This window comes from Clarias gariepinus, chromosome 20 (assembly GCF_024256425.1).
Source record: "Clarias gariepinus isolate MV-2021 ecotype Netherlands chromosome 20, CGAR_prim_01v2, whole genome shotgun sequence".
In the NCBI taxonomy this organism is placed as follows: Eukaryota; Metazoa; Chordata; class Actinopteri; order Siluriformes; family Clariidae; genus Clarias; species Clarias gariepinus.
This window is the reverse complement of record NC_071119.1, coordinates 27,665,994-27,679,674: the sequence shown is the minus strand read 5'-3', so window position 1 is coordinate 27,679,674 and position 13,681 is coordinate 27,665,994. Positions and strand designations below refer to the sequence as shown.

General features: G+C 36.5%; 1 protein-coding gene across 1 annotated transcript; it reads right to left on the bottom strand.

Annotated features, from left to right (window-relative positions):
* Nucleotides 1-2,298: 2,298 nt before the first annotated feature.
* On the bottom strand, nucleotides 2,299-10,144 carry LOC128508517 (SLAM family member 7-like). The gene is made up of 5 exons (XM_053479852.1): nucleotides 10,011-10,144; nucleotides 4,472-4,777; nucleotides 4,092-4,382; nucleotides 2,851-2,985; nucleotides 2,299-2,525 (listed from the first exon to the last, which is right to left on the bottom strand). The coding sequence occupies exons 1-5, from the start codon at nucleotides 10,072-10,074 to the stop codon at nucleotides 2,299-2,301; spliced, it is 1,023 nt and encodes a 340-aa protein (XP_053335827.1). The 5' UTR covers nucleotides 10,075-10,144.
* Between the last annotated feature and the right edge of the window lie 3,537 nt (nucleotides 10,145-13,681).

The window sequence follows — 13,681 nt, the reverse complement described above, 5'->3', positions numbered from 1 at the left end:
GCCAAGAAGGGAATCAGTGATAAAAAGAGTCAAATCATTTGTGCTGGGAGGAGCTGAAGGAGGAGGAGGAGAAGGAGGAGGAGGAGAAGGAGAGAGAGAGAGAGAGAGAGCAGGTCTGAACAAACATTTTATTTAAACACTACTACATGACCACACCCTGTACTATTTTCTCTCCTGATGCTAAACTGGTTAATGACACTTTTACTTTTTTATTTATTTAATACAAATATTTATTTATTTATTTTAAAATATTTAATATAATATTTGAGCATGACCATCTGTAAATCACTGCCTACAGGGGAGGGGTGACATTAGAAGCCATAGCGACCAACAGGGAGCTCATTAGGGAAGTCTGTATGGTTACACAAACACACATCACATACACACACACACACACACACACACAGCACTAAACTGAATAATGGGCCTAAACGGTAGAGTCAGCAATAACAAAGAAGCAGATTTTACCTAATTCTAATCCTCTCTGATTTTTCTCTATTAAATGTGGACAAAACTCAATTACAGCCCTGAAGGAGTAATTATTTAATTAACAAAGGGATTAATAATTGATTGTTGCAATCATCGTCTAATTTCTTATCCCTCGTCAAAGAGATTTTATTTAAATACTGTACAAGTTAGATACTGTAGCAACAGCTTCCTCTAATAGAGGGATAGTAAATTGTTCTAATAGAATATTGCTTATATTAGTTACATTTTCATTTGTAGATTTGAAGAATATATCACATGTTTCTTTACCTGTTTGTTTGTTTACTGTCAAGTTTCTTCTATTGTCTGTCAAATTTGCACTTACTGACTCAGTATTAAAACACTGTTGTTTATTGTTCAACTATAATGAACTTTTATATAATATTTTATTTTATGTAAACATGATGGCCACAAAAGTATGTTGGTCTTGTTTTGAGTTACTGCACTGCTGAATTTCACGCACAGACATGTATTTTGCCTGAGGGTCCATACACACACGCACACACACGCACACACACACAGATACCTCAAACTGCATGTTTTTAAGCAACATGAATGTTTTGCTTGCTGTTTTTGGTAACATTAAGTATATAATATAAATGTATTGAAGTGGAGACGTGACGGTTTTGTGTAATAATCTCAGGAAGATGATGTGAAGCTTATGTTATGGCAAACAATCCTTTGTAGTGTGTTAAATGAAAACAAGACGTCTTTGTACCATTGATTCATTCATCACATTATCACATAATTTCCCTTCTTCTCTCGGTGTTAATTTGTCCTTGGCTTTAAGTTTGTGTTTTTCACATTACAGCCACTCCATAATGACCTCCAAGAACAGCACTATGTTTTGATCGTTAAAGTGTATCAGTGTGTACTGTAATCTACAGGTATTTACCTGAACCTGTTTTGACATGACAACAATATATAACTTAACATGTTGCTTTTCATAATTAGGTTTAAATGTAATCCTTACTTAACAATTATTATAGTACTATAATATACCTATCATATATACTGCTTTAATTACATACCGCTAACGAAACAACCAACTGTTACTCTTACAGCACAATGTGTGTATTTCAGTGTTTAGGTTATGAGTGTAAATTATTTTACAGGATTGTCAAACATGATATGGAGCATCTGAGGTTGAGGCTGTTTTTCTACACATTTCTGTCTATAACCTTAAGTGTGTTAAATGCAGTCTGATTGGGTCTTCACACTTCCATGTCCTGAAATGGAAAAGCAGGACATTAAAAAAAACAGTAATTTAAAGACATTTTGTACAGGAGATAAAGGACTTTATTGACATAAATAACTCACATTATGAAATACAGTATAAAAGATGTTAATTTAAACTTCTGCCTGGGGGTTCGACCTATAATAGGTCCTTCAAAAATATTTGTTAAGTACAAATCTTTCGTATTTGGAAAATACAAGAAAAAAAGGTCAGGAAAACTCTAATTTGTGCAACTTTTTTGAGCACAAAAAAAGAACCTGGTTGGATGAAATGTCTGGAATCATGTTGTCCCTTTAAGTTAAACAATAACATAAACACACTTCAGTTCTGGTTTATTCTGTCCTGATGTTGCTGTAGTCTGATGTTCTCTCCGGTCGAATTTGATCATAAACAGTTGTTAGTTGACATGCTTCTCCAGGGACACGTTCTGATACCGTATATTTGGCTGTTTAAATGAGGGAGAGAGAGAGAGAGAGATCAGTGCATTTATCTAAGAGTAAGACTGAGACTTTGTACACATTTATAAAGCTGTGAGAGTCAGACATGGTGTGCATGAGTGTAAAGTGTAAATCCACTCAGACCACAGCATTTACAAGAGCTTTAACCACACTAATGTCCTCCAAGATGTGAAACCCGAGAGCTCTGAGAGAAAAGCTGCTGCACATCACACTGGATTTAACTTTTACTTTTAATTTTAGTAAAATGTTACTCAGTCCATCAGTTACTGACCTGAGTGTTTTTTTTTTATGATTTATCACAGAGTACTGAACTTCTTCTCTTAGTCCTTCACTTGCAGATAAGTCTGGAAAGATAAATAAAAAACATATACAGGTCAGTAAAGATTTATTTGTCAATAATGACAGACTGACAGACACTGACCGGAAAACTAATCAGGATATAAATAAGACTTTTTATCATGTTAAATGTGAACGCATGCTTGTGCACCTGTTTGATAGAATTGCAATTTAAAATAAAAAGTAAATTCCAAATTAATAAATTCCTGATTAGCATAATGTAAATCGCTTGTATTATTAATGCAGGTTTACTAAGAAGTGAGTTGAGATGAAGAGGTAAATTTCACTGGTGCTTTTCTGTCCTTCTAAAAGCTTATAAAGACAAATACCTGCCTTCTCTACTCCGACTGGATTCATTTTGTTTCTTTTTCCACAGATACACAACCATCAAGATCACTGCCGCTGATAACAGCACAGTACATATGACAGGAATGATCACACCGGTCCGAGAATCATTAACATTACCTTCTGTAAAAAGGAAAAACCAAAGAAAAATCATTAGTGCTGTGGAAATGTCTATTTTAAAAAATAACTTTATGTACACTTCTGTACTATCTGTGTGGATGAAATAGAAATAGTTAAGTGTGTTTAAAGACATGTTTTATGAACACTGCTAAAGTGACTATTATTTATATTTAAACATACAGTTTATTACAAGCAAGACCATTTTACATGCATCTAAAGTCGACCTTTCACTGTAATAAAACACGTAATCTAAATAAATTGGGTTGAGACAAGGAGTTGATGTTCCTCTGGCTTTACATGGGGAATGTATAATAACCTGTAATATGTGAATTCGCCTTTATAAAGTAAATTACACTTTTTAAAATTAGCAGCATCATTTTAAATAATATATTGATTCTGAATGAGTTGAAAATGATTTATCTGAGTGTCCTGAATCAGATTGAGCCAACTGTTACTGTGTGTTCTTTAGTTCCTGCAGGTTATTGGGCCTTTGTTTTAGATCTACATGTACAGCCTGATAAAGACAATAACATCTTACTGAAAGACTGACTTTTAAATATCATGTGACAAAAAAGAAGCACATTTGAGTAAAATCTCAGGATTTTATCCTCAGGATTAAACAGGACATAAGTGTTGTACTACCTCACTGAGGTACTGAGGGTTTACCTTATAACCTATATACCTATAGTTTAATACATCTCAGTAATTATAAAGATGAAGTAATAGATTTATCTGCACAAGAGGATGAGAAATCATTTAGAAATGGATCAGCAGCAGTTAGTGTTAACCTCAGCGTGAAAAATCTCTCTGTACTGAACATGATGTATAAAACCTTAACTAACTGCAGGTCATGGGAAATTATCGGATAAAGTGCAATAATAAGCAATTTACATGCAGTTACATGCGTTCCTACAATACACAGATATTTATAATTCAACTCTAACACTCTCCACACATCATGTCAGAGTTAGAATTATACTAATTATTAGAGTCTACCTGTAACAGATGTTCATCTCCAAAAAAAATTATAAATATTAATTAATGTTTCCTGATCACATTAATGACCTCATAACAGACAGTGTTGTGTATTTTGCAGTCTCGTCCTGTACCTGTGTTCAGAGAGCAGGAGTCTGTGATGATTATTGTGGTTGTCTTGTTACTGACTGGGTTGGAAGCCACACAGCTGAAGGTTCTCTCTCTGTAATTGTTCGTCTTCTTTATTTCTAGATGAAGATTCAGTGTGATGTCGGATGTGTCGCTGCTGCTGGTCTGGTTTAATAAAACACCGTCTTCATATGAAGACAGCTTCAGTCCTCTGACGTTCCTCACAGAACACAGGAATGAACAGAACTCTGATGTATTGGAGGTTGTGTTCATCACCTGAGGAGCTGAAACTCTCTCTGTACAGAAACATCAGGAACAATCTGATAAGGTAAGAGTTTAAAGTTCTTTATTGTTTATGTCTAAAATCTGTGAAGAACAGACTCACCGTACACCTCCAACTGATAATCCTGTTTTCCCTTCGGCTCTTTAGTGCTCTGCACTGTGTAAAGTCCTGAATCATCTGTTCTCAGGTCTGAGAGAGTGAAGAACCCACTCTGACTGACCCACTGAAGACGATTCCCAAACTTCTCACTCAGCTCTGTGTCACTCTGTTTATTCAACACCAGTCCAACTGTGTTACCGTTATAAATTAGATTACCAGAAACAGGGACACTGATGGGAAATGTAACAGAGTCTCCTACAGCACCGATCAGATCCTGAACTGAAGATTCACCAGCAGAGCTGAAGATCACTGAGAGAGGAAACAGAACTGAGAGTAAGTTTTATGTAGCAGTCATAATAAACCACATGAAAGTTTTTTAATGTAATATAATAAATAATTTAAATGTACTAAAACCCCCTCTGTGTGTTTATACACTATCATCTTTGCTTTAACCTTCAGTTTCTCTGTAAATTAGAGATTAATATTTAATGTTTAACACCAGGCCTTGACCATTCTATATGATCTAGTTTATAATCTAGGACTGTTGTAACATTTTAACATAATATTCAATAATTAAAACTCTCAATTATTTAATGCTAATATCATAGATGAAGAATTAATTTTTCAAGTAAGGGTTTTGCTGTTTTTCCTTGTATTTGATTGTTCTACTGAGTTATTGTTTTGTTTTATGTTTTGATTTCTATTACTTGTGTTCAAATCAATTTAATTTATTTCATTTGTACTTTTAACAATAAACATTGTCTCAAAGCAGCTTTACCGAACAAACGTACCATAAAAGCAAAAAGTCCTGGATGTTGGACAAGATCATCCCTAGTGAGGTGAACCTGAGGCTACCTGTAAAAACCTCCCTTGTGATCTGATGCAGTCATGGAGAAAAGTGCTGCTGCTGAAACTGTCTTACTTTCTATAGACATGTATTCGTCAACATTTACATACAGTGTATTATATACAGGATGACCATCTGTACATTATTTATTAACACACAAAACCAGCACCACTAATTATTTAAACTTTGTTTTACAGAGTGTTACAGTACATATCCTCCTCATGTCTTCATTGTTCCTACTTCTCACACTAGTAGCACAGTACTGATCCCAATCTGATTATTTTGTTTCATACACACTTTCTCTCATTTCATACACATTTCTATAATTTTCTTTTGATTCTCTAAAGCTGCTTTGCGACAACGACCTTTGTTAAAAGCGCTATATAAAATTGAATTGAATTGAATCTTCCTCATATTCTGAACTGGACTTTATGAACAGACGAACCTGTGGCTCAGAACCTCAAATGAATCAAAAGTGACTGTATGAATACACATGTAGGTTTTCAGTCGAGAATTCATATTATGTTTGATAAAATACTTTCACTTTACTGTGTATCCCCTAGAAAATTTCAGGGACAGTGGCACGAGGAAGATGGTTTTGTGCACACACACACACACACACATTAAAATTGTTGCTTATTTATTTATCTAGCAAGTCTTTTGGTTGGTAATTTCCACGAGCTAACTACAGAGTCGTGCTGATTTGGAGAGTCCAAGTCCCGTGTTATTTCAGTAGCACCATGTCTATTGCTGTAGTTACAAATATTTCAGTCTGGACGTTCTATTGATTTTCTCAACTACATGGGAGTTTTCACAGCTGTAATAAGAGCCACCATGATTGTTCTCAATAATACAGTAATTGAATTTTTAGCAGCACTAATTTTATGACAATTACTGACAGGAAACATTTTTTTTTGTTATACACAATACAAATAAAATAACAGTTTTAAATGACTTATATATAATATAAACCAAGCAAAATTGCGTAGAACAAAATATATTCACTGTTTATAAATAATTTGGAAACTTATTTTGGAAACCAGACTCCTGACTGGCTTTTACTTTGCCTTACCGACAAGCTGCACATTGCTAATTAATTTGGTTTAAATTGGTAAACATAGCAAGTTAGCGTAGAGAGGTGAGAAACAGGTCTGGATGGGAAATTCAACATGGTTGCTTTATTTCCACATTATTAAACATCAACTGCACGAGCCACTTCTTCATGACACTGTTTATTAGTTATACACTGACTGTAGAATATAGTAATCACACCCTGTACTGCTCATTACTGAGGAGAAGGAGTTCAGGGATAAATAAGGTTATTCCATGAAAGGGTTAACTCGTCATAAAGGTTGCCAAGAAAGAAGGGAGAGAGAGAGGGCATCGTTTATCCAAGGCTCCTTCCCCCACCCCCAACTTCCTGATCCGGCGAGGACGCGAGAGAAAGGGGGGATTCCCGTCTCGTGCACGTCTGCAAGATTGCACTGTTTAACCCAGGAATGCGCCGAAACAACGGTGTGGAGATTGCGCTTCGATAATTCTTCCCCAAACTGTTACCACAAAGTTTTAAACACATAATTGTGTAGAATGTCTCTGTGTGCTGTAGCTTTACAGTTTCCCTTCACTGAGAGCCAAACCTGCTGTAGCATGACAATGTCCCTGTGCACAAAGCCAGCTCCATGAGGACATGACTCCCAGCAGAGTATAGTATAGTGTAGTATAGTGTAGTATAGTGTAGTATAGTATAGTGTAGTATAGTGTAGTATAGTGTAGTGTAGTATAGTGTAGTGTACTGTAGTATAGTGTAATGTACTACAGAAGTGCATGCATTATTAAATTAATAGTTACAGTAAAGCTAACAATAAACACTGTCCACTTTATTGGGAACACCTGTACATCTGCTCAATAATGCAGCCAGCCAAAGTCAGAAACAGGTTATAAAGAGCGTTTTTTTAAATTGCTATTGACTTCCTTTGGCCATTCTTATCCCTCTCATCAACTAGGTGTTACAGCCTCGATTAATTTTTTTTTTGTTATTTGTTACATTCTGTGTAAACTTTAATGACTTTTGTGTGTGAAAGGAGAGCCCACCATGTCCTGAAATACAACCACGTCATGATCAAAGTCACAATGATTAGACTTTTTCTTCTTTCTGATGTTTGATGTGAACCTGAACTTTCACCTGTATCTGTAGGATTTTATGCTTTTCTGAAACATAAATGAGCAGATATACAGGTATATTCTTATTAAAGTGACAGTGAGCTGATACTAAACAACCTTGCATACTGTAATTTTTTTATTTATATATAAATAAACAGGACAGAGTTTTTCCAATAAACCTTCTGGCCATTTAATATGTTCCTCTAAAATGAATGATAGTGATTTGTTAAGCCAGCTGTGCTCTTAAAGTCACTCACAGAACAACAGAAGAGATATAAACTACAGGAATAACAGATGTACAGTCGTCCTCAATCCCTGAGAGATGGTGGGCTGAGACGAGCAGTGCTGGAGGATCGGAGGGAACGTGGTGCAGTGCGTGGTGTGATTAGAGCCGAGAGGTCAGTGGGTGTTGGGCCATTTTTAGCTTTGTAGGGAAGCATCAGCATTTTGAATTTGGTGCAGCAGCTAGAAGAAGTCAGTGCAGGGAGCGGAGGAGTGGGGTGGTGTGGAAGAATTTGAAAAGGTTGAAAACGAGACAAGCTGCGCCATTCTGAATCAGTGCAGAGGACGAATCGTGGACAGAGACAGATCTGCCAGGAGGTGCAGTAGTCCAGTCTTGAAATAACAAGGGACTGAACAGGCACCTGAGTCGCCTGTGAAAAAAAAAATGGGCAAAAACTTCTGATGTTGTGAAGAAGAAGTCGACAAGAGCGAGTAAGATTAGCAACATGTAGGGAAACAGGACAAATGATTGTTGACGGTTACCCCAAGATTGCGGGCAGTGCCAATACATCCAACACACCAAGTATTAAACCTGAGTCTCACACGTGTGTAATGTACATGTACATCCACTTTCACCTTCCTCAGGACGAACTTCTTTTATAAACTCTTTATATTCACACTTCCAGTTTCTTCTGTTGTGAAGGAAAGGTGTAAACTTACAGCACAGCAGGAGAAGAAAAGTCCAGAGAATCCTGTTTCCTGGTAAAATCTTCATCATTTCCTAATCCATAGTCAGCGTTTCTCAGCCAGACGTTTCCCCTTTGTCCCGAACATCAGTGTGAGTGAGGAATTCAGAGCACAAAGCAGTTAAAGTCCATGCTGTATGGAGCTGCAGTACACAGCCTTCCTCACACTGTTAGCTTAGAGAACTGAAGCCTCCTGTAGAAACCCTCCTGTCTCAGCGTGTTCAGTCTCTACATGCTCAGTGACGCTTCCCTTCAGCTCTGGGGACGGCAGGATTCATTCATAAAATGTCTCTCACATGGGTTTAGTGGCAGCACTAACACTCCACACTATTTAGTACAGAACAGTCTGTGCAAAAGTCAGTACACCCTTTGGTTTTTAATTAAATAGTCATTTAGTATTTATTGTTAATTAATTGGGGGTGTAGAGGGGAAATACACAGGACATTCATTTCATTTTCAGTCAAACAGCCATGCAGTACATCAGTGGGATTTATGAGCAATAATAATAGAAAATGTATTAAATAGAAAAACTGTTTGATCTGTAATGTTGGCCTGTCATATTTTATTACACAAGTATTTGATTAAAAACTAAATATTGATCTATGACATTTAAGCACTGTGTTTATGAATGGTACTGGATAAAAAAAAAACTGTCATCAGTCACTCTGTAAATATTACCTGATCACATGATACAGTATAAATCTGAAATACATTTAACTTAGACAGTAAGTGCAGTGGCTGAGATTAATTGGTATTTCCTGAACTAAACCGTCAACTGTTGTTGTGTGAAGACCTTGAAAAAAAAAAAAAATCTACAAGAGCTTTGACCCAAATAAATCACACCACAAAGATTAAAAGATAAAATATGTGTTTAAATTATTTATCAAATTAATTAACAATAAACACAGACTTTATACAAGGAGATACCAAACAAAAGGACCACCAAAGTCTAGATGCACATGGATTTGTCCTTATGTCAAATTAGTTATTTGTCTTTTTATTTCACACCCAAACTAGACCTGAACCTAATAATAGAGATACAGAACCAGACCTAACAGCACAAAGGATTCACGTTAGTGAGCAACAGATAGAGTAAACAAAACCATCCTACAGTATAATTATTATCTCCCCGGAACCGATTACAAACCTGTCCTGTTTCCACGCAACAGCACAATTTGAAGGTCAAATAACCAAACCGCCCAGAACCAGAGGGATCCTACGTTTATCATGTTTTTAAAATGAAAGTACACTTTATTATTTATTTATGAGAATTCATGTGTGTGTTTTCTTTCATACTGTAGTTTAAAACCTCATTGTTACTTCCTTAAGCAGGGTTTTTGCTCTAAATTAAAATTAATATAATATAATTGAACATTAAGTTGAAATAATATAACCTGGTGCTATAATATAATGTTTAAGACACAGTAATATGCCGGATAAACCACAGAGTGTGTACTGAGTGTGTACTGAGTGTGTACAAGCTGATGGTTGTGTCTGTAGATAATCATCCCTCTCTCTGTGTTACTGTTATAATAAAGAACATCATCAGTCACATTCTAACACTTACCTGATAGGAACAGGAACAGCAGGATCAGGTGGTGACGGGGAACACGGGAAACACATCTCCCCATTTCTATAAAAATTCTTCACCTCATTTTATCCACATGACTTTCGGAGGATACATTACACACGAGAATGAGTCACTTTCTAAATGAATCTTTTTTTTTCCCACTGAAGAGTGATTCAAATGATTCATCTAAAAAGATTCATTGATTCATGTTTTAGATACAGTATATGATTCACACACACACACACACACACACACACACACATGTGTGTCAAATTGTCTCAGAATCTAATCTGTGTAAAATTGCTGTTATTTGATAATAAATTCACTTTAATTTCTGTGAAAGGAAGAAATGAGTGTTTACAGTGGAGTGAGCAGGACCACATGCTGTAAATCACTGACTATAGGGGAGGGGTGACATTAGGAGCCATGGAGACCAATAGGGATACTTATCCAACAGGGAGCTCATTAGAGAAGTCTGTCTGGTTCTTATTACTAAGACAACACACACACACACACACACACACACACTGGTTTTATGGGCCTAAACAGTAGAGTGTAACAACAGAGATAACCCAGAGACAGATGAGTTTAAAATTATGTAAAAAAAAAAAAAAAAAAAAACTTTAGCATTACATAAAATGTTTTTTCTGATTCTAATATTTCCTATTTTTTCTCTATTAAATGTGGACCAAACGTAATTACAGCACTGATGGAATTATTATTTAATGAACTTAGGAAATAAGTAAGATGAGATAAGATATACCTTTATTTGTCCCTACAGCAGCAGAAAAACTATAAAAAATTGTGCAAATAAAAATAGGTACAGTATTTGTGCGCAATAGCACCATTGCTATTGCGCACAAATTTAAGATATTATAACAGTTTTGTAATATAATATTATTATATTTAAGATATTATATATATATAATTATTGTAAAAAAAAGTAGCTTTTTTTAATATTATGAAACAGTATACAACAGTGTGTAATATGGAGACTGGTTTAACTGGGAGCAGCTCTGATTGTACAGTCCAATAGCAGCAGGGAGAAAAGACCCTCGATATCGGTGCTTCAGACACTGAGGATGTAACAGTCTGTCACTGAAGGAGCTGCTCAGAGATGTAACTGTTTCATACAAAGGTGAGAGTCATTCTCCAGTAAGGATGCTACCATCCTCCTTTCTCCCTCCTCCTGTACTGGGAATCCCCAGGACTGATTGGCCTTCCTCACCAGCTTGTCCAGTCTTTTCCTGTCTGCAGTAGAGACACTGTTGCACCAGCAAATGACTCCATAAAAGATGAGTGAGGTCACCACACAGTCAAAAAACGTCTTCAGTAGTTCTTCCTGCACTCCAGAAGACCTTAGTCTCCTCAGCAGAAAGAGACTACTCTGTTTTTTTCTATATTTGTGTTGTCTGTCCAGTCCAGTTTGCTGTTCAGATGAACACTCAGGTATTTATCAGTGTCCACTCTCTCAATGTCCTTTCCCTGAATGTCCCCTGGTAATAGAGAAATGTGTTTGTGCCTGCGGACGTCCCACTAATGCATTTGTCTTCCTGCATTTAGCTGGAGACAGTTCCATTAGCACTAATCCACAAAGTTCTGAGTTGGTCCTCTGTACTCCCTGTCATTATCCTCCGTGATCGGGCCGACGATGGCAGAGACGCCAGAAAACTCAAATTAAATGTTGAAATCATTGTCTAATGACCTAAATTTTATTTAAATACGTAGACAAACACTGTAGCAACAGCTCCCTCTTCTGTTCTAATAGAGTATTTCTCATACATTATATTATCATTTGTAGATTTGAAGAATATATCGCATGTTTTTTACGTGTTTGTTGTATATCAAGTTTCTTCTCATGTCTGTCGAATTTGCAATTCTGCAATTACAGTTGTAGGTGTACTGTAGGCAGCGTCCCCCACCTTCCTGGGATTTAAACTTTTCACCAGCACTGTATTACCTGGGGTGAAAGAGTGAGTAGGCTTGTCTATGGGCAGAGGGAGAGAAGACATTACCGTGAACACTGTTTATTTTTTTAATGAGCGCTTGCATATAATCGCCGTCGATCACATCCAGATCACCTGTAAGGGAAACACCAGGGTTACCTTTTACCCAGGGGGGTATAATGGTGAAAGTTTGGTTGTAGAATTGGGTGTCATTCTAATTTCACAAAGTACAGATGGTAACAGGTCTTACTGTATCCATCATGGCTTTGGTCAACCTATCTTTGATTGTTCTGTTCATCCTGTCTACCACATCAGAACTTTGGGGATGGTAAAGGATGACAAATTTCAATGCTTAAAAATTTACACAATTTTTGTGTCACTTTGGAGACGAAGGGCGTGCCATTATCACTGTCAATAGATGTTGGAATACCATATCTAGGAATGATTTCTTTAGCCAGAATTTTAACTACTACAGTGGTTACTCACACGGAATGTCTATGACTGCCATGCACTCTGTCGCGGCAAACGGCAAAAGCCAAAATAAATCAGTCGCAATTCAAAGTAATTTGTGAAATGACCACCAGGTGGCGCAAGGGGCCATTTTGCAAACGGCTGCAATTAATTTTGTTTAGAAAGGCTCTATGTTTCTCTCTGACTACTGTTATTGTTATAATTAATGAAAATAGCACAAACAACAGCTCAAGGGCTTGTAAAAACATTTTATTTTTAATGGTAAAAATGTCAATTTTGGAGTCAGTGGTCCGAGATGAAAAGTGAAAGTGTGTAACAACAACACAGCACAATGCATGTGTGTATAAGCCATTTAGTGAAATATAACAAACACACATTTACAGTATACGTGTTAAAAAAGCACTGTCTTTGTGGCGCTGTGCGAAACACACGCCGATGTGAGCCGCTTTATTTCAGATGGTTGTGTATCGAGCGATTAAAAACAATACAAGGCATGTTATGATGAGGAAACTTTCTATCTCTACCATTCCAGTGATTAAAAAACTTTTTAAACAAATTTAATTCAAACAATTTTGGAATCCACAGATGCTTAGTGGTCTGAGCACAACGTAATAATCTTTGTATGATAAAATGACACGTGGCATGAATCTACACGGAGCGCTTCAGTTTCAAATAATCATTTAATAACATGATAATAATAATCAAAAGTAAAATAATATTGTCCTTTTTGCTGTTTATGTCCACCATTTGATAATTATTTAATTATCAATAATTAAAGCTGTTTACATCGCGCGCGCTTTCACTTTAAATCGTGTCGGCTCATATCGGGAGCATTTTGATCAAAGGGGGGATTAGAAGGGGAAAATACGTGTTAAATAAGCGCTGTTTTTGCGGCGCCGTGCGAAACGGACGCCGATGTGAGCCGCCGTATCTCATAATATACAAATATGTTTTAGCTGTGTAGTGGACCGCAGGCGCACAACCTCTCGCGGGCGAGCCTCTGAATACGCTGTTTTAACGGGGGTGGGGATAAGAAACACCGCACCGGCAGAACTAGACTAATGATTATGAATGCGTCAAGGAAAACAACAAGGAAACTGACTGGCCATTTTAATAATTCATTAATAAGTTGATGTCTTTTCGTTTCGGCTGTGAGTGGATGCGCTGTACTGATCCACGTTTATACGAATTACATAAGCTGATTTTTTCCCCATTAGTTTATATGAAAGCAGACATTTTGCTTTCTGTATG

What these genes read in the sequence shown, in the direction of transcription:
- LOC128508517 (XM_053479852.1), bottom strand. Translation starts at nt 10,074, where the DNA reads ATGGGGAGATGTGTTTCCCGTGTTCCCCGTCACCACCTGATCCTGCTG. An exon ending in TTATCAGTTGGAGGTGTACG is followed by an intron (nt 4,383 to 4,471) that starts GTGAGTCTGTTC and finishes GTTTCTGTACAG; the next exon opens with AGAGAGTTTCAGCTCCTCAG. An exon ending in ATCCAGTCGGAGTAGAGAAG is followed by an intron (nt 2,526 to 2,850) that starts GCAGGTATTTGT and finishes TTATCTTTCCAG; the next exon opens with ACTTATCTGCAAGTGAAGGA.